The sequence below is a fragment of the Cricetulus griseus genome, chromosome 3, assembly GCF_003668045.3.
Source record: "Cricetulus griseus strain 17A/GY chromosome 3, alternate assembly CriGri-PICRH-1.0, whole genome shotgun sequence".
Taxonomy (NCBI): Eukaryota; Metazoa; Chordata; class Mammalia; order Rodentia; family Cricetidae; genus Cricetulus; species Cricetulus griseus.
Genome location: NC_048596.1, coordinates 263,092,972 through 263,114,207, shown reverse-complemented (window position 1 = coordinate 263,114,207; position 21,236 = coordinate 263,092,972). Strand labels below are relative to the sequence as shown.

Genomic DNA, 21,236 nt, shown 5'->3' with positions numbered 1-21,236 from the left:
TAAACCTGTTCTTGCTTAGCTTCAGGGTTGACAGTGCAACATCCTCCTCTGCAGTAGAGAAGGAAAAAGATGGCAAACTTAGCAACTGCTTTTTAAACTGCTAAGCAGTAAGAAGTATTTGTACTTGGGTAATGACTACTCTGCACCAATATTGTGAGGTCGGTAAAGAGGACATTAGCTGTTTAAACCATTTTATAGATGTATAGCTGAATATCAGAAAGTAAATGCTATTTTTTAAGGTCACTAATTAGGTAATAAGTTGCAGAGCTGAGAGTTCTTACCCGGAATTCCGGCTTAGGGACTTGTGCTTTTCTCTCCTCCCACTGTCTGAAATTCCCCACCCACTCATCCTGTTCTGGCTTTAAGACCCAAGGCCAGGTGGTGCCTCTGTAGGTAACATAGACCTTTTCCTTGCTTTGTACCTTCTCACCACGTGCTCCTTAATATTAACATTCTTCATAGCACTGCTGGAGACCACTCTGGGGTACATGAACTAGCTGAGCACATGGAGAGCCGTATAATATTCTTAGTGTCCAATATTTGAACAGGCCTCAAGGCTTTTTTAAATGTGTGTACGTGGATGGGTGAATAAATGAATGCCTCCAGTAGTAAATCAGATTGTCCAAAATTCTTAAAAGCTTATTTAACACTGTGATAGTAAGGATTTTAAAGTTTAAAATTTATTTTTCTATCTTATGAGATTTCTCTGATAAGCATAGTATTCATATTGAGTCAGTCTGTTCATCCTTTGTCCCATCTCCCAGGTCTGTGTTTACCTTACAGAATTGTTGAACAGGAATCTGGGCTGGGTGTTGGTGTGTAATGTGTATGTGCACACACTACTCACACACTCCACCCTCAGCTGTTAACTAGTGGGTTATCTGTATTAGGGTTTACAATTTTTGTTGTTTTGTTGGTTTTTTTTTCATATAAATGAATGTATTTTACTTTTAGAATGAGAAATGCCCTTTTCCCGAAATTCCTCAATTTTCACCAGTTCTATCCACTTCTGGGCTAAGTATTATTTAACTCTTCATAGGAGATATCTTAAGATATCTCTTTAAGCCTGGGTGGATTTGAAAGGACATGTGTAGCAGAGGCTTTCATACAATACAGTATAAGCGAACATGAGAACTTGTCCACAAACCATCTGGCTACTGTTGAAAAATAAAGCTTTATTGAGCTAGCTGTGGTGGTTAATAGCTGAGATTTCAGCTCCTTCGAAAGTGGAGGCAGGGGGATTGCAAGTTCAAGGCCTGGGCAGCATAGATCCCATTAAAATAAAAATTAAAATGAAGATGGGGTAGTCCTTTAGAGTCACTGGCCAACAACGTGGGCTGGAGAGTAGTAGTTCAAATCTAGATCTAGGTAGCTGGAAGCTGATGAGCTAGAGTAGTTTGGATTTTGTTTTGTTTTTTAGTAGTTACTTTTGAGATAGCATATTTTTAAATACCAAGGACAGGGACCAAATGCAAAGTTTCAGTAATGATGTAGATATGAAAAGGTCTAGAGACTTGTATGAAGTCTAGAAGCAAACAAATGATGAGGGCAGGGAAGCAGTGCTGGGTTCTCTGAGCCAGGTTTATCAGTTTATTGGGCAGAGTTTCTCCATTAAATGCTAGAAGTGACTCTTGGGGCAGTGGAGAAAGAGAGTTGTCTTGGGAAGACTCAAGGACAAAGAAAGAAAGAAGCGCAGATCTGAGTTTGAAAAACAAGTATTATGTCAAAGCATGATTTTTCCGTGTTAATGTAAAGTCGTAAGAATCACTACACTCTTGTACATGTGCCTCTCTGCTCCTGCATCTTCAGGATTTCTGGTTTATTAAAGATGAGTTATGTGTGTGCTTGATACATTTGAGATTTAACCTCTTGTACCTCATTTGAAGATTGCTGTCGTTTTATGAAAATTAGTTTTTATAGGCTATGGAGTTGTATAGTAACTTACCTTAAACTAATTTCTAAAATTAGATTTTTTTTTCATTTTCAGTAATGATGTAGACATGGAAACAGATCACTACTCCAATGGAGTTGGAGAAACTTCATCCAATGGTTTCCTAAATGGTAGCTCTAAACATGACCACGAAATGGAAGATTGTGACACCGAAATGGGTCTGCAGTGATATTTCTTACATTTTAAATAAAAATTGGTGGCTACAAGGTTATGTTTTTACTTGGACTGATTCACAGCTGAGCATTAACCAGATTTCAAAGATGAAACATCTCACTTAACACTCTTTGTGAGCATGGGTTTCTGGAGAGAGCAGGCACCTTTAGGCCCCTGAAAGGGCCCCTGAGCCAGTCTTGTTGGCTCAGCTCTGGTGATACCCTGTATACTTCACTACCTCAGGGGTGAGGGCTGGAGATAGAAAACATTTTTACACTCATTTCCAGTGTAGTCAGTAAGACCAAATGGGTAGAAATGTTGTGAATTTCAGCTAAATTGAATCTCTTTAATCCATTAAATTCAAGCATATGACATGCATAGTGCTATTCCTAGGTGTGACTTCAACCACTTTTAACCAACACCTTAGTAATGCATTTGAATGCCTCACTTTATGTTGTTAATGCCTATAGAGTTAAATGGTCAGCATACATCCTTATCAAACAGTGAAAATGATCAAAGCTTATAAGTCATTTGTGGAATTTGCTTCAGTATTAGATTTCATTGTAATTTTGATAAAGATAATCACTGAAATTGTTTAAGGGACAGCCTGGTCTGTCTTTGCTGCTGATGTCAGACCCTCTTTATCTAGAGATAGAAACACACTGGGTAGGGGCAATTTAGAGCCAGATTTACCTGAATTTGAAAGCTGCAGCTGCCACTTACTAGCTGCTTGACCTTGGACAGACTGCTTAATTGCTGTGTACCTCAGTTTTTTTTATCTGTAAAATGCATAAAATATTATCTCCTAAGTCATTGTGAAGAGCAGATGAATTCATCTATAAAAAGCTAATTATATTAGATACTTTGTAAATGTTAGCCATTCTTCATCATCATATGAATGCTGTCATTAGTAGTGATTTTTATGGGTACAATGTTGTCAATCACTAAGTATTAGTCAACAGCATATAAAATTCTTCTAAAGGTAACATTTTCCTTAATAGTGTAAATATTTTTTTTTTCCATTAGTAAGATACAGCAATGTTTCTATAGGGGCTTAATTTCGAAGAACATTTTATTTTATGTTTGTTACCAGTTAAAGCCTGAGAAGGAATCACTGTGTTTCACATTCTCATCCCCCCCCCCCCACTTCTCCCCCTCGTGTTGTTTCATATAGTTTTAGGGAGTTCCACTTATTTTTTCCATGCAATCATTGAAAGGTGCTCTCCTTTTGGTTGCACTGAATGTTGGATCCTAGACACCTGAGACAGATAAAGTGTAGCTTTGAGTTAGAAAGTTCCATATAAAATTTTTTTTGAATCTTTGTTTAGCAGCCGGGCATGGTGGTATATAACCTGTAACCTCAGCCCTTGGGAGGCCAAGCCAGCTTGACAAGACCTTGTCTCAAGAATATACATATATCTGTGTATAGATGAAATACCAAAAAGTAGTTACTAAAGAGTATACAAAATGTTATATAAAAACTTTGTATTCTCACTTTTTCCCCATTGTTTTCCATTCAATAAGTAGTGAAATGGCTGTTTGTTTTGCTTATAGAAGTTGACTCCAGTCAGTTAAGACGCCAGCTCTGTGGAGGAAGTCAGGCTGCCATAGAAAGAATGATCCACTTTGGCCGAGAGCTACAAGCTATGAGTGAGCAGCTCAGGAGAGAATGTGGCAAGAACACAGCAAATAAAAAAATGCTGAAGGTGAGACCGTTGCTTGCTTTCAGTGATAACAACGTGGGGGGGGGGGTCATTTATGCATTTATGTTCACCAGTTTAGAGGTTTCAGTCTGTCCTCACTTGCCTGCATTGTTCCTGGGTCTGTCTGTGGTGAGACAGAACCTCATCATCCCAGGGAACTCATTAGAGCAAGACTGACAGAGAAAGGATGGGGTGAGGGAAAACTATACCCTTCTCAGGCAAGCCTCCAGTGGCCTATTCCTTACAAGTAGGCTCCACCTTCTCCTGTTTCCATTGTCAGATTAATTCATTGATGAAGTTAGAACCCTCATGTGTAGGTGGACTTTTCTGTCCTATCCACAAGTTGCCAAATAGCCAACACTGACACTATTAATATTAATTTGAAATGCTCGACCAATAGCTCACGCTTGTTACTAGCTAACCCTTAAAACTTAAATTAACCCATTTATATTAATCTACATTCTGCCATGTGGAGTTACCTCTCTTTCATCTTTCACCTCCTGTTTCTTTTCCATGTGTCACTGGCAACTCCTCTCTCTGCCCTTCTTCCTGGTGTCCTTAGTCTGGTTCTCCCACTAGCCTTATTCTGTCCAACTATTGGCTAGTCAGCTTCTTTATTAACCCAATCACAGCGACACATATTCACACAATATGAAAGAATATCCCCCTTTTTCTCTAATTAAAAAAGGAAGGTTTTAACTTCAACATTTACTAACAAGAACTACAGTTATAATATACAGTCCATTTTTATTTGAAAAATTTAGAAAAAAAACTCTACTATTATTTATCTTTGTGAATCTAAAGTTTTATATCTAATTTACCTTTTATCATAACTAAGGAAAAATTTATCTATGACTATATTGTGTTGAACTGCATCAAAGACCCCAGAAGGGTGAAATGTTACCTAATGTTAGGGACATCTGGCTGCTTGGACAGTCACCCTAGGTTCTTCTGTTATGTTGGGGCATCTAACTTTGGCTTACAGGCCAAATATCTGACAGACATTTCTGAGAAGCAGGGAATTTTGAAGGAATTTTGTCCTACCTTGTCTTAGCAAAGTTTGGCAGTAGCATTTTTGTGTCCTGCTGGTCCAGTTTGGACAGTATACTGTCAACAATCGAGGCAAGTTTCTGTGCACAAATGACCAGCTTTTGCCATAAGGAAAGCAAACTCCATATGACGTTTCTTTGCTACCCCTTATCTTTTCTGAAATAAATTGGTGCTGCCAGCAGCAGACATATTTCACTGTCAATAAAGTCTTACATTATTAAAACATTTTAAGTGCCATAGGTCTTTGAAGACCATCTATCTAAATATATCTGTTTACCCTTGAAAACATACTTAGTATGACTATAAATTTGATTATTATTATAGATGACTAACCACTAACCTGTATTTTAGTTACACATTACATTTTAAAATGAGTTGGATAACCAGTTTCCCAAGCAAGAGTAGAAACATACATATAGTATAGCAAAGATAACTTTAAATTTGTATTAATAAACCAAAATCTATACCAGTGTAAAATACTTAAGACTAGTAGTTGCTTTTTAAGTTTAAAAGTAGATTCAGTAATGTACCCTTTTATCCTATCATTCTATATTCCCCCTTTTCTTTTCAGAATGAGATCCTTGAGTCTAATATCCTTTGTTCATTTTTTTTCCTGACCATTACCAATAATAACTTGTAACCAATCTCCCCTAAACAATGACAGACATCCATAATCCACTGAATAACCCAGACCCACCCAGACCCCATCTCTTAGGAATGTGGGCATTGTTCTCTAGACTACTTCCTTTTGTCTTTGGGCACTGGTATATTTGGGGGAATCTTGAGACAATCAGAATAATTGTTAGGGCTTGGCTGGAGTAGTTTGTGAGGCTGGACCATCTCAACCAGCAGCATTGAAGCTTTTGGATGCAGAATTCTGAGGAGACTGTAACAGAGGCATTTTAAGATGCTAGGTCATGTGGGCCAACCGTTTTCATTAGTGTCTGGTCCCTTTGTTCTGAAAATACATAAACTTTTAAAGGTAACATACATGTGTGTATCAATACAAGTATAGACTGTGTGTTATACAACAAGTTAGCGAAAGATGACTTTTTTTTATGTTTGAATAGGTAGAATATCTGTTGTTTTGTAGTTTTCCTTTTTCCTGTAGTTACTGTTTATTTCTTTATATCTGTAGTCAGGATTTTGGGGGTGGGTATGTCTTCTTCGGTCAAACCTGATCATCTTTAAACTGGAATGAATCTACAGCCTCTCATTTCCTGTGAAAATAAAAACAAAGCCCTCCCCCAAAGCAACATACCTTTTTACCTCCATTTTGAAGTCAAGATATTTTTAAAATATATAGGTTGATTTAATTCGGCATCTTTCATAAAACAGTGTCTCTTAGCAGCCAAAAAATGTAAAGATATAACACAGCCTGTATATATTTTTATACGCACTGTAGCCTGTTTTAATCTCACGAGACGAATCTTAGACTGTGATATTAGTTGCCAGCATGGTTCAGCTTAGCACATGGCACTGGCAGCAGGCTTTCCCCTCCCCCCGCTTGGTTCCCTGAGAGCTTAGCTTCATGGTGGAGGTATTGGTGGGAGCCACATTTACTGCCCCAGCTCTGGGAAATTGTTGGGTCCACACTGCCACAAAGTGTAGTGCACTGCCTGCTGCTAGCAGCTAGCAGCTAGCAGCTAGCATGGAGCCAAGGAAGCCTCCTCTTAAAGGAGTTGTGCCTCTGTGTGTCATTAGTATCAGTCTACCCAATGTTTAACTCCATTTTTTTTGTGGTCAAAATACTTTTTTTAAGCTTTGCTGCTGCCCCCACGTTGGAATGCCGCTCATGGTGTAGTCATCTTCCAGTGACTTCACTTGTACAAGGGGACCAAGTCTTTTTTGTTGTTGTTGTTTTTGTTTTTTAAGACAAGGTTTCTCTGTATTACAGCCCTAGCTGTTCTGGAACCCAGACTAGGCTGGCCTTGAACTCACAGAGATCCACCTGCCTCTGTCTCCCAAGTGCTGAGATTAAAGAGTTGCACTAGCATGCCCAGCTTTTCAAAGTTTTTGTTTTGTTTTTTTTTTTTGTTGTTGTTGTTGGAGTTCCAAGTCTTACACATGAGCTTTTGGGGAATATTTTACATTCAAAGCTTATCATATGTTTTCCCTTGAAACTTTTAAGTGTGTCAGAGGTGTCAAGATACAGTTTTGTTAAACATTGAGCAACATCCTATAAAAAGTCTTGGGAATTTGTACCTGGAATTTCCCCTCAGAACCTTGCCCATTTGTGAATCAACACTCTTGACGGCATTAGGTAGCTCTGATCTAGATCTTTTTAGATCCAAATACAGTCTTAAGTGCCAGCTATTCTACAGAGCAGCACCATGTCCCCTGAAACATACTATGCAATGGTTGTGTGCTGCTGAAACCGTAAACCTGAGGTGTATTTTTAGTAAACATTGTTGTAGAGTTGCAGCACATTAAATGGATTTTTATGGGAATCAGTGAAGGAGTAGATTGTCTTTCATGTCCAGAATGGTTAAAATACATTTTGAAGTGTCTTCTGTATGTATCCATGGTGGAAAAGAGGGATAAAATTTCAATAATAAGTTAACCGTGGTTTTGTGTATCAGTTGAAGATGGAGTGTTTTGTTAAGCTAGATCGCATTTAATTGTATTAATTTTTGAGTATTTTAAAGTTAAATTTGTTAAAGATAAAATAAACATCACACCAAAATTATAGAGACCCATAGAATATAATGCATCTCAGTAAACATCCATATAGTTAGAACAGCCATTCTGAAGCTGTGGGGCTTCACATCAGATTTAACATTTTCACTATCAAATAATTTTTTTATGTACTTACTCACCACCAGAAACACATAAATCTATGAAAATAGAACTAGAAAAACAATTAGTTTTATATCCTCTTTTATAACTTCTATGTGTTACCTTCATTCCACCCATAATCCTATTAATTCTGGTCCCTCGATAGGGCAGAATACCAAGAACAGGAGCTCATGGCAGAGAAAAAGAAGAAATTGGGGATCATCTATAGCCTTCAAAGACATGGTCCCATTGACCTAGTTCCTGTAGCTGGTTCCCATCTCCCAAAAGTTTCCAGGGCTTCCAAAAATAGCACTACCTGCTGAGACAAAGCATTAAACTTACAAGCCTGTAGGAAATATTTTATATTCCAACAGAGCATAGCCTAGAAAGCACAGGGAGATGTAATTGATGGCCCTTGTAACTAAAGGGTGGATATAACAGGAAAGGGCAAATGACTGCTGGTCTTTGTTCTGTACCTGAGCTGAGAATTTAGTGATCAGCAACTTGTAATAGTACCTAATACCATACCCTTGGCCAGCACTATGGCTTTCTGTCAACATCTACTTGCACAGTAGTCTCAGTTAAAGGGTGTTACACCTTACATTTCAGTAGGTAGGACAGGAAGATGAGTGTAGTCCCTAGGCCACACCATCTGCTGTGTGATAGAACAGTTATGCTGCTAGTGGTAACCCTCAGCAATCAAGAGAAAGAGAGTTAAATTACTATTTTGTACTAGATATAAGAGTTGGTAGAAATAGATATTCATGTATCAGGAAAATGGCTGCCCACATTTGCCTTAGATTTTCTAATGGCCAGATATATCTTTGCTATTCCATTTTAAGTTTGTTTCTCATGAGTACATGTGTAATACATAGTACCAATAAGCATTGCTATGTAGCTCTTCAGACTTTGGTCAGGAGTGTTAAGAAGAAAGTTAAGATTTAACCTCTTCATTAAGTTTTTAGGTATCTAAATAGTACTTCATGGCTAGATGCTGAGGGCTGCTTTAGGACAATGGTTCTTAATATTTCTGATGCTTCGATCTTTAAAAATTGTTGATGGAAGCTGAGAATTTAGCTCAGTGGTCAAGTGCTTACCTGTGCTGCAATAGGCTCTGGGTTTTACCTCAATATTGTGCCCCCCAACAAGTTAGGGGTTTTTGGGGGAGGGGGGCTACACCTGTTGCTATCTATGGTATTAGAAGCTAAAGCTAAATTTCGAAAAGTCTATTGATGTTTTATTAAAAAAAAATACCCCCACTTAAATGAGAAATAGCATTTCTATTTCTTTAGGACTCCCCTATGTAATAGATGAGCTGGATTCTCAGATCTACTTCTGCATTGAATCCATTAAACAGATGAGTCAGGCATTCTTGTATCTGTGAAATGGGCTATGACAGTGAAAAGAGCAAGGAAAACCTTAGTGATCCTATGAACAGTTTCGAGCTTGACACCCCTTGAAAGGGGCCTAGACATCATGTGTCCCTGGACCACACTATTGAAAATGTCTCATTTAGGAGATACTTGGGAATATAAAATGTGCTCAATAATTTTTAGGCTTTTTTATACATAAGTCCTCTGACTGTGTATACTGTCAAAACTTTGTGCTGAGCAGATGAGGGAATGTCTGATTTTACTAGTTTTGGATATTTAAGATTATACTGTATCTTACTTTGTCTTTGGTTCTCATTTAAACCTGAAACTCAGAAAACATAATTAAGTGACCATATCTCAATGGTATTTCTTAATTACACTGAATTATATGAAAATAGTTTGTCATCTAAAGATAATAATTTGGCTTTGATTTTGTATTTCTGACTTATAAACAGCTATGTCTTTTAGAGACTTTAATGTTCTGAGCTGCTTCCCTCTCGTTTCCCAAACTTAGAAATGACTTAACTAATTTACAAGAGGTCAAATGTAGTTGAGCTTTTGAAAGTATTCCTCTTTATTCTTTATTTGAGATTACTTATGATTATGGGTTTGTTTTTCTTTAGTGTTTGATGTGGTGACATTTTATTTATGATCCAATAAAGCTTTCTTGAAGATCAGAATGCAAGGCTAGCCACAGCCATAGAGGCCAGGCAGTGGTGGCTCACACTTATTTATTTATGTATTTATTTATTTACTTATTTATTTATTTAAGTAACAAGCTTGTTTCACATGTCAATCCCAGCTCCCTCTCCCTCCCCTGCCCCCACCAACCTCCCCAAGTCCCCACCCCATCCCTCCTCCGCTCCCCAGGGAGGGTGAGGCCCTCCATGGGGGATCTCCAAAGTCTGTCATATCATCCCAGGCAGGGCCTAGACCCTCCCCCATGTGTCCAGACTGAGAGAGCATCCCTCCATGTGGAATGGGCTTCCAAAGTCCATTCATGTGCCAGGGATAAATACTGATCTACTACCTGAGGCCCCATAGATTGCCAAGGCCTCCTCACTGACACCTATGTTCAGGGGCTCTGGATTGGTCCCATGCTGGCCTCTCAGCCATCAGTCTGGGGTCCCTGAGCTCCCCCTTGTTCACATCAGCTGTTTCTGTGGGTTTCACCAGCCTGGTCTTGATCCCTTTGCTCATCACTCCTCCCCTCTCTGCAACTGGATTCCAGGAGTTCAGTTCAGTGTTTAGTTGCTTCCATCAGCCACTGGATGAAGGCTCTAGGATGGCATGTAAATTAGTCATCAATCTCATTATCATTGGGGGAGGGCATTTAAGGTAGCCTCTCCACTGTTGCTTAGATTGCCAGTTGGTAGTACACACCTTTAATCTCAGCAGCCACAATAGTTAGCCATAGAAGCTGGGCAGTGCTGGTGTATGACTTTAATCCCAGCAGAGAGAGTAACATATGGCAGGTGGAGACAAGAGTGCAGTGTATTCAGTCTGCAGTCACTCAGAACAGGATCACACAGCCTTGGTAGAGGTAAGAACTCTCTAGTGGCTGGCTGCTTTGCTTTTCTGATTTTCACTTTGAACCCCCATATCGGTCTCTGATTTTTCATGCTACATTTGAGGATTTTCAGAACCCTTCAAATCACACCTGTAATTATGTATCACTTTATGTCTTAAGAAATACATTTGACAATTTTCTTCTTGTGCAAACATCATTGTACACTTAACACAGACCTGGATGGTGTAGTCTGCTGCACTGCTAGCTATCCAATGTGTGTGGTGGCTGACAGTGCTTTAAATACTTTGTTTATACTTCCTCAAACACATGACTAACACTGACAAGAGTGATGTCGGTAGGCAGTAGAAATTGCCCAGCTATCTTATAATCTTAAGGGATCAATCACCGTGTATGTGCAGACTGTCAGTGGCGTAGACATCTTTATGCAGAACACACAGAGAGACTGGTTTGAAGTTAAAGGTAAAATTTTGCGGGTTTTTTATTTTAGGCGCAGTGTTCTTTTTCCCTTCTTAGGGAATGCCTGCAGCTGTGGGCAGCCCAAAGTGTCTCTTTGGACCTTTGTGCTTCCAGGTTTCCAGTCTTCCTACGTCTTTTCTTGTCATCTTTGTTCTTTGTTCCTTACAGCTTACTCCTTTCAGTAGTTCCCAAGCTGCCTAGATTGGTTGGTTTGGCAACTATTTCTTGAATGTCAGCAGTGTGACTCAGATGAGCAGTCATGGCCTCCATTTGCTTTCAGTACAGTAACTAAAAGAGAAACAGAGCTAGCTGAGAGTCACTCTGTCCAGAAACTGCTCTGGCTCTTAAGTCACAATCGAGTAGTTTGAGACTCTGCATTTCCCCCAGGTATTTCCATCAAAGCCATCTTTCCCTTTAAAATGAAGCATAGCCTGTGGTAGCACTGAGTTTTAAGCTGTGTATCTTACTTCCCACGTGCACGTATTTCACCTAGTTAGTAATTATAGTGTTACCTCTTTGTCTTCTTAAAACACGGTCCCTTCAAACCTCCTCCCTCAGCCTCCCCAGTTTGAGCTGCCTTGCGTGACTTGTGAGTTTGTTTGTTTAGTTTTGTTTTATCTTAAAGTATTTCTCCCAGTTTCTATACCTTATTTATATGTAGTTTTGAAGTGGTTATGTGATTGTTGTCCTTTGTCCATTGCTGTTTTGTTTTTATGTCACAGTGGTGTTTTTGTGACACCTTTATATATATACATGCATCTTGGTTTCTTTAAAGATTTCCCACTGAGATAGTTTTTTTTAGAAATTACTGAGAAAGGCTCTTAAGTATTATCATGGCTCATGCTGCTGGTTGCTAGATTGCATTCAAGAAACTTTGTACCAGTGAGCCAACTGTGATAATGGATTATAGGAGTGGCACTAGGTAGGGACTTCATCCTATCTTGATACAATTTTAGAATTGGTTATTAGCACAGCTCTGCCATTCATATTGCTTTCCTAATTTCATTTGTGTTCCTTAATTTTGAACTTTCTAGGTGTTTATGCTTGGGAGTTTGATTCTGATTTTCTTGCTTAGAGCTTTACTCTGCTTCTAAGCCTATGATTCTTAGTCTGTGGGTTGCAACCAGGGGTGGGGGTGGGGCTTACATTAGATATCCTGCATTACAACTCATAACAGTAGCAAAATTACAGTTACGAAGCACCACAGCATGAGAAACTGTATTAAGGGTAGCAACATTAGGAAGGTTGAGAGGCACTAGGCTGTATTTTGTGTTGTTGCTCTATGGGTCTTCTCAAGTCAAGTCTAATCCCTGACAGGCTGCTTTCTTTAAAGTCCCATTGCTTCCCCTGTTTGCATTATGTGGTTTTTGAAGTATTTTAGGATCTAGATCCTCCTTAACCATGGATTTTTCTTTTTCTCTTAGCCTCAGTTTACATCTTTCCATTAGGTCAATAGAAATGTGCTTAAAAGCAGTGATTAGGTTCTGGTTGTTGGGTGCCCTGCCTAGCAGCTGTGTTCACCAAAATAAGAGGAAATTTTTAATAATTACTGATGTGTGGATCCAAGGGAACTTCCATCTTATGGTACTGTGTGATCTTCACCTCTCACTGGGCCTCAGTTTGCATCTGTAAGGTGGGCATACCAACCTCAGGTGAAAGCACTTGTGATCCATGAGTGCCTGAAATGTCTTGTATTTTCCAACAATAATTTATTACAGCTGTTATTTGTTTTTGTTTTTAAATACTAAAGGGGGTTGAGATTAATCTGCCTTTTTGGTGATGTCAGGGTGTAGATCCCTGAATGGTTTTATTCTTGGTTCTATGTACTAGTCACTCATTGGACATATTCTTGGTATATCTTATAAAATGTACCTGTATGGTGGGAGTAACATCTCATTAGATGGCTATGGTTTGTAGGGTAAAATAGTGTTGATAAGAGTATAGTCTTTAGAAATAATATGACTAATCGTAAGTTAGCTCTGTGGAATATGGGCTGTTTTTAAACAGTAAGCTGGAGGTAGAGTGGGATAGGAAACAAAACCACTAGCTCTATTAGACACAAAATCATGGTCAGTACAATAAGAAGCCGTTGTTGTTGTCAAGCAGGTACATAAAGGCTCCCTTACACCCGGCACCTATGAGTAGTTACTAGTAACTCTAAATGGTTTACTAAGTAACTTCTGCTTCTATAACTGTCATTATAATTAGGGCAGTCTAACCTGAATGAAATATTCGGCAATGTAGACCAATGGATGAGTCATGTGTGTACTTAGTGGCATATGCATTGCCATGTTGTAACTTCAGACTATTTCATGGTTTGTGTGGATGACATAAGCCTAAGTACAACTGACCAGGAAATTCCAACTAAAGCAGGAAGTTACTTTAGCAGACATTCAGTAATGCTGGATAAGGGGAATAGTATTCTGAGCAAGTAAATCTAGATGTTTTTCAGAAAATTTTCAGAGTGATGCCCAGTTTTCTCTCTGTTACCCTTCATATGTTTGTGTTGGCAGTAAAGACTCTCGTCTGTTCATAGCTTGTATTTGTTCATTTATATATGTGTGTGTGGAATATTACTCTGGGTCAGGCTATTGACTTGGCTTACAGAGCAGAAGCACTAGAATTGTCTTAGTTCCGATTCTGTTGCTGTGAAGAGAAACCATGACCAAGGCAATTCTTACAAAAGAACTTAATTGGGGGCTTACAGTTTAGAGGGTTAGTTTGTGATCATGGCAAGAAGCAGACAGGTACGGTGCTAGAGCAGTAGCTGAGAGCTTTGCATCCTGACCCACAGGCAGCAGCAGAGAAACTGGGCCTTGGTGTATACAGCTTTTGAAACCTCAAGGTCCACTTCCAGTGACAACCACCTCCAACAAGGCCACACCTAATCCTCTCCTAACAGTTTCCCTAACTGGGTACCAATCATTCAAACATAGGACTTCATGGAGACCACTCTTATTCAAACCACCGAAGGACTTTGGTAACTTCATTAGTTCTCACACGATTCTATGTAATGACATCTCTTTGTGTAATCACCCAAAATCACATCAAATGATGAAACTTGGTTTTTAAGACAGACAGTTTTATGCTAGAGGCCACAGAGCTGGCAAGTAGTACAGTTTGGACTTTGAAGCCAGTGTCTGAAACTATCACATCTCCCGTGGTAAGACAAAAAGAGCAAAAAGAAAGCTATATGCCAGTTGTTTTAAAGTTGTAAGAAAAGTTGTTTCAGTGTAGTTGGAAATAATATACTGAATGTCTACAAGGTCATCTTGGCCTTATTTTTTCCATTATTGAACTTGAGAGGCTATTCAATGATATAGGTTGGGTTCCCACATTTGTTTAGAATTAAGGCAGGCCTTACTCATTGTCAATTTTACATCAGTGGTCACATGTGATAAAGCACCTGGATACGTTTGTTCTCTGTTCTTTATCAGTATGAGCCCATTCCTTTGGACTCCCCCCCACCCCCATTTTGCTTTTGTTGCAGGTGGTGGTGGGAGAGTGGCAGAAATGAGCAAGAATGACTGTTCACAAGAAAACTGAAAACCAGTTACACTTGTTTTGTAATAGTCTGCTTTCTGAAACATAAAACATGTGTTTAAAGGTTGTAGTCACCTAGTGTTTTAAAGCTGTACCTTAACCTTTCAATCTGGAACCACTGTGAACACAGCAGCTAAACTATCTGAACTGACATTGTTTTCAACAGGACGCATTCAGTTTGCTAGCATATTCAGATCCTTGGAACAGTCCAGTTGGAAACCAACTTGACCCGATTCAGAGAGAACCTGTGTGCTCAGCTCTTAACAGTGCAATATTAGGTAAGTAACTAAAGCAAGACAACTAGACTTCAGCTACATTCTCTGTACATTGGAAAGGATATTGTCCTAACATTTGTTTCAGTAAAACAGTCCGGGACATATTAATCTTTTAAAATACAGAAAATTTCCTCCATACCAGGTTACATGAATTCTGGTGTGATAAAATGGTAGGATATTGAAGTGTATCTTGGAATGTTTGAAAATAGTTTTTGTCTGCACATATATAAACACTTAATTGAGTATTCTCATTTAGAATGAGGTGTTTGTGTGATCTTTGAAAAACCCTACCATAGAGGTACCCTGTAGGCCATAGCCCTCACTTTGGGACTGGGAATAATGGTGTACTTTTATTAAATTCTCTCATCTACTGGGCCTAAGCTCTTCCTGTATCATTCTTGGGGTGAGTTGTGGAAGTTGTAGGAAATATGTGACCTTACTAGCTTTGGAGTGGGTCCTGTCACCCTTGGTAATTACTGCATGTTTAATCCCAGCACTCAGGAAGCAGATGCAGGCAGATCTCTTTGAGTTTCAGGTCAGGCTGGTCTACATAGTGAGTCCCTATCTCAAAAAACAAAACAAAAATACACCTGTCTGAAGGTTGTGATATGTAACACCCAAGAAATATTCTGTTTATTAAAACATCTGAATTAATGATTAGAAGTTAACCTCTTCAACTCTCGGGTGGCTTTGCTCAGTATTCTAAGAGCCGTCCACTTGCTTCTGAATAACATTTACCAGCATGCCTAAGAGGCAGCTCAGTGGCCCCTCACAGGACTTTATCCACAGGGTATCATCACTGGAAACTAAATGAAAACATGACACTACCTTTTCTTGTTAATGTCAGCCGACCTTGGCTAAGTAGATGGGTAGTAAATTTTCCTTTTCTCAACCCCAAATGTCTACTAGGTTACATCTTTCCCATCATGGTTAACACAGAAGGAAAAAGATACATGTGTGTGTGTGTCTCTCTCTCTCTCTCTGTGTGTGTGTGTGTGTGTGTGTGTGTGTGTGTGTGTATGTATGTATGTATGTATGTATGTATGTATGTATGTATGTATGTATGTATGTATGTAATATTTTAAGTCTAGTTCTGGCCAGTGTGGTGTGCACACCTTTGATTCCAGCACTCAAGCAGAAGCAGGCAGATCTCCAAATTTCAGGCGATACAAGTGAGACCGTGTGTTAAAATTTTTAAAAACCTGAGTTCTGCAAGGACTTTCCTTAGAAATATCAGCTTTACTATCCAGATAGTTCAGAATCCACATTTGATGTAGCAAATGTTGTATTTCCCTGATTGAAAGATGGTTTTAAAAATGATTTGTTAATTGCTATTTCCATTTTCTAATTCTTTTTCCATAGAAACCCACAATCTGCCAAAGCAACCTCCACTTGCCCTAGCAATGGGACAGGCCACACAATGTCTAGGACTGATGGCTCGATCAGGAATTGGATCCTGTGCATTTGCCACAGTGGAAGACTACCTACATTAGCTATGCACTTCAAGAGCTCACACTTACATTGTGGCAAATAGTCAACATGGAAGTAGACCGGCTCTGCTGATTTGAAATTTAGATTTTTTTAATTATGTACTGGGGACAGGTTTTTGTCGCTTTACATTGCTTCCTAGTTTACAGCATGATGCAAATGATTTTCTAACTTAGTGTTAGGAGAAAATATTTTCCATCTTTTAACCTCTTAGTTGTCTAAGAGTTAAATATTACTGAATTTCAGACGTTCAAATTGATCATCAGAAATCCTTTAAAACAATTATCTAAAAGAAACCAAAAATCCTGCCTTCTTTGTTGGGGGGAGAAGGGGGAAGGAAATGGAACAAGTTGTGTTTGTGTTAGCATGTGGGTGATGTAAACTACAAATTGGGAGCTGTTCCGACCCCCGCTCCTGTGTAAGCATTCAATCAGTGTAACTTGCAAAATGCATAAACATCCGACAGTTTGAATTTAATAGTGTTGATGGAAGAAATCATTTTTAATGTGTACTGTAAAACTTGAAATACTCAGGAGCTGAGTGAGTATGTTTGTTGCTACTTACAATCCCGACCTGTTAGTCCCAGTAGTTTTGTTTTAACATGGTCTTTTTCAACTTTGTTTCCTGTTTAACTACAGATGACTTCTGTTGTAGACTCACAAGTTTAACTGTTGTATTATAACAGTATTACATGTCAACAGTGTGGTTATGACCTTTATTTATATAAAAACCAAATATTTAGTCAATTTACCGTGTCTTAATTTAATCTTTGTACACCTTCCATTTTTAAGTGCTTAAATGAGTACTATATTGCAATAAAAATGTAGTGATATAATTAACCAGCCATTAAAAATTTACTTCTACAGATTTTAGTGTCAATTGAATTTATGTATTAGGTTCTCATGTACTTTTTCAGCAATTAATGATTCTTACTATCAGCCCAAGTCAACAGTCTAAAATTGACTCCAGGTGATTGCATTAGTCAAAACTATCAATCAAGCAAACCCCCCAGACTTTAAAAAAAAAAACTTGAAAAGCTGTTCCAGGGCTGGCAAGATGACTCAGCAGGTAAAGACCTTTGCTACTAAGTCTGACTTGAATTCAACCTCTGGAACCCAAATGGTATCAATATAAATTGTCCTCTGACAAACACACCTTTTTCTTTAAAGAAAATAAACAAAAAATCCACTTATTTCAAATTTAGTTCATTGCTAGACAAAGGTGCTGGCTACTTATTTGCTTATTTGACTACTTTGGGGATCCCTCTCCCCACCCCATTGCTTTTTAGCAATGACTTCTAATTCCCTGATAGCAGAAACCACATCAATAATACCAGAATAGCTTTTCAGCTGTCCTGAAGACCTCATGGATGGTCTCTTTTTATCCCTCTCTTCTTGTGCCCACACAAAGATGAAAATTCCTTCAGAACACTCAAAAAGTATTCCAGAAAGAAATACAGCCAGTTGCTTTTCCAGACAAGAACGTTTATGGTTTTTGCAATGATCCTTTACAAAATGATTTACGAATGGTTGAAGTTTGAGACATCAGTCCTCTTTACACCAAATACACTTAAATTCTATATAGACAAAGTACAGGTTCTTCACGGTGCTTTTACTTCAATTCACTTGTAAGTTTTCTTTTTCATCTTTCTAGCCATCCACCGTTTTTTAAACCTCTTGGCATTTTGTTGTTTCTGAGCACCTACAAGAGAACAACACAAAGCTTTATATGTACGGATGTTCAACAGCTTCTAGTTAAAACCCCAAGAAACAAAATTCAGATTTTTTTTTTAGTGTAGTTTACAGAGATGGATACACTATAAAGGAGGGTCTTTCCATCTCCTATCTCCTTCCCAAAACATTTTCTTTGTAAAATGACTAGGAGTCAAAAGAAGACGTTCCATCTTACCCCAGGTGCTATTGAGAAACTGGGCTGCAGCCTTTTTCACTGGTAACCTCTTATTGTTCAGTGACAGGAACTTGTTTACTAAAGGGAAGAATTACTTATCATTTCTTTGTTGTTGTGACAGACAGACAGACAGACAGACAGACAGACAGACAGAAAATTACCAGTAGTCCTCTTGGATTCTGAACCATATAAACAATTGTGGATGAAGTGTTTAGCTGCTTCTTGCCTTGAATCTCTCAGTTCTTGATCTTTTAGCCTTACAGCCAAGTAGCTTTTAGTCTGACTGGTGATCAATACAAAAGGTCAAAATGAATTAGAGGGTACATGCTCGTTCTCTATTTCTGTGACTCCCAGCCCCACATGACCTCATTTTGAGATAATCATTTTGTTCTTGCTTGTGGTACACAGTACGGCTAAATAGCATGCTATTTTATAAGAAAAAGAAATACATTAACACATTTTAAGGCAGCAAGTAACTGTTACCATCTGTTATTTTTCTATAAACACCCTAATCTACTTTGCCCTCATAACATAAAACTTTAAAAAGGAAACTTTACATTCCAGTAGGAAAACAGAACAAAAGGCATTTACCTGCCTGAGTGCACTTTTTGTATTTTAACTTTCTTGGAGTTTCTTCCTTTTGCAATGTGTTCACTTTTCTTTTTCAAATGAACTGAAAAATTAAGATCCACTTTGTGAATAGTACTTATATAAATTAACACTTAATGGCCCTCACTTCAGACTACATACCACATGAGTGCAGGTTTTATTTGGAAGAAATAATGAGAAATGGGCTTAAACCCAACTTTGGCCAGGCCTAAGGGCCACAAACAGCCAAGAATACAAGTAAATCATTTCACCCTTACGTAAAAAGTTACTTAAACAAAAACAATTCATACCTTTTACATTTTCTGGTGATTCCTTTATGCTATGGGGGAGGAAAAAAAAAAAAAGCTCAGAATGGCAGGCAATAAAGGATACTCAAAACAAGTAATAAGATACCCTTCAGGCTTTCATGACCACAACCCCGAATTTTCACTCCTCATGCCACACAGCACTGCCACCAACTCAGTGACTACACTAGCATGGAGTATTTTCTCAGAATTTAAATCTGAGCACTGATAGTAGGCATCCAAAAGCGTATGCTCAATATTCTGAAAAACTCAGAAACTGCTTATATAACAGCACTCCAAATACCAAGTACAAGGTGGTACTTAATAATAACAGATTATCCAACAGTTTGGACACAGAAGCAACTGTACAGATCACAAAGGAGAACGTGATGGGGGAGGGAAGTGAGAAGGAAGAGATGACACTTGAACTTGGTTGTGAAAGACAAGGACTTCACCAAACATCTGCTTACATGCCTTGTGGAGTTCAAGATCTGAATATGGAAAAATAACCAACTATTATCCTAGTAAAAATTTCAGAGTTTACACTGAGGCTGGGTGTAGTGCTACACACCTGTAATCCCAGCACTGAGAGGCAGAGGCAGACAAATCTGAGTTTGAGGACAGTCTGGTCTACAGATAGAGTTACAGACAGGGCTACACAGAGAAACCATCTCTAGAAAAACAAAAGAATGCACCAAGGAGTGCCATGAGGAGTAAATTCAGTTGGAAATAAAGACAAATGTAACTCCAGCTTTGGGTTTTTAAGCACAGACCACAGGGCAAAGCCACTAAACGAAATAGGGATGAAGAAGGGTGGCCACAGGTAAAACCAGCTGAAGAGTTTGCATTTTTAGGAGCTCCTGGTTAAGTGCCTGTTGCACCTCTAAATGCTAAGTGTTTAGTCACCACCTATCCCGCCCCAGGACAAGTGCTGGACAAAGTTTACTTGGTAGACCGGGATCAGGAACCCCAAAACCACTCTAGCTTTTAAGTTTGGGCGAATTTCTTCAGTTACGAGGATATATCAAGGATGGCTTTCCATTAAGTAGAAGCCCTGTTACTTACTCAGCTTCTGAGGCTGTAGTTAGTTGCTCTAAAACAGCATCTGGAAGCAGCTTTCTTTTCTTTTGGAATAAAGACAATTTAAAGACAAAGTTAACAGCGATGTACAGGTATTCCCGGAGTTGCTTCTAAAACGTTACTGAAACAGCCCTGCATCCCGGCCAACTCTGCCCGGCTACTTGTAAGCCTTCGTCAGATAAACTGGGCGTACAAAGCCAAGCCCGGAAACATTCTCTGTAACTGTGCCCGAAGGTATCTCCCAGGCATGGCCACTTCGCAGTCAGACCCCTGGGATGTGACATTATCCCTGTGTGCCACTGTTAACTTCACAAATCACTTAGAGGTTTCAGAGTCCTAGCTTTAGGCCAAACTAAGCCCAAAAGACCCCATAATAGGGCAGGGCCGGGCGAGTGCCAGCGCTCCCACGCCCACTTTGAATTAGGGCGGACACACTCCAAGAAACACCCCCGCCCGGAGCCCAGAGCAAGGGAACTCGAGCCGCGGCCGTTTGCCCCAACCTTCTGCTCGATGAACAGCTCCTCGCGCCGCTTCCTCTTCTCCTTCTGCAGCGTTTTATCCCTGGAAGAAAAGGTGACAGATGAGCGCGCGGGACTGGCCCCGGGAGTCGCTGGGCGCCCGGGGGCGCCGCACCCACCTGCGCACGCTCTCGCGCACGCGCAGCTCCTCCTCCCTCGCTTCCGCCTGGGCGCAGGCGAAAGTCAGCTCCTCCGGCGCCTCGTCGTCGCCGTCCTCGTCCTCGTCCAGCGGCTCGGCGGCCGCGCCGCTACTGGGCTGCCCGAGGAGCAGGCCATGCTCCGCCTCCTCCTCCTCCGAGCCCGGCTGCTCCTCGTCCACCATCGCCTCCGCCGGCGCGGGGACACGCGACGAACGTGGCCGCAGCTGCACCATGGCCAACGGGAAGAGGCCCGTCTGACCCCTGACCCGGAAGCAGCCGCTGGCTGTGCGCGCCGCGCGCTCTCCACGCCCCCTGTCGGTTCGGAGGCCACAACACGCGTCTAGGCGCGTGCGCGGAAGGAGGGCGGGGCTCCCCGCTCTGGTTGTGACCCGGAAG

General features: G+C 39.9%; 2 protein-coding genes across 2 annotated transcripts in view; one reads left to right on the top strand and one right to left on the bottom strand.

Moving 5' to 3' along the window:
• Positions 1–17,168, top strand: part of Ranbp9 (RAN binding protein 9) — a 79,442-nt gene extending 62,274 nt beyond the window's left edge. The window contains 4 exon segments of the mRNA XM_027410445.1: positions 1,988–2,109; positions 3,659–3,810; positions 14,705–14,816; positions 16,176–17,168. Of these exon segments, the coding sequence (XP_027266246.1) occupies positions 1,988–2,109; positions 3,659–3,810; positions 14,705–14,816; positions 16,176–16,306 (517 nt within the window). The 3' untranslated portion in view covers positions 16,307–17,168.
• Positions 17,169–17,764: 596 nt separating this feature from the next.
• Nol7 (nucleolar protein 7) lies at positions 17,765–21,107 on the bottom strand. Its single transcript, XM_027410446.2, has 8 exons — positions 20,820–21,107; positions 20,683–20,743; positions 20,168–20,226; positions 19,109–19,137; positions 18,801–18,882; positions 18,371–18,492; positions 18,210–18,287; positions 17,765–18,002 (listed from the first exon to the last, which is right to left on the bottom strand). Exons 1-8 carry the CDS (start codon positions 21,071–21,073, stop codon positions 17,923–17,925), a joined length of 765 nt encoding a protein of 254 aa, XP_027266247.1. The 5' UTR covers positions 21,074–21,107; the 3' UTR covers positions 17,765–17,922.
• Between the last annotated feature and the right edge of the window lie 129 nt (positions 21,108–21,236).

What these genes read in the sequence shown, in the direction of transcription:
- Nol7 (XM_027410446.2), bottom strand. Translation starts at nt 21,073, where the DNA reads ATGGTGCAGCTGCGGCCACGTTCGTCGCGTGTCCCCGCGCCGGCGGAG. An exon ending in AGCTGTTCATCGAGCAGAAG is followed by an intron (nt 20,227 to 20,682) that starts GTTGGGGCAAAC and finishes TTATTCCAAAAG; the next exon opens with AAAAGAAAGCTGCTTCCAGA. An exon ending in ACTACAGCCTCAGAAGCTGA is followed by an intron (nt 19,138 to 20,167) that starts GTAAGTAACAGG and finishes CCTCCCCCATAG; the next exon opens with CATAAAGGAATCACCAGAAA.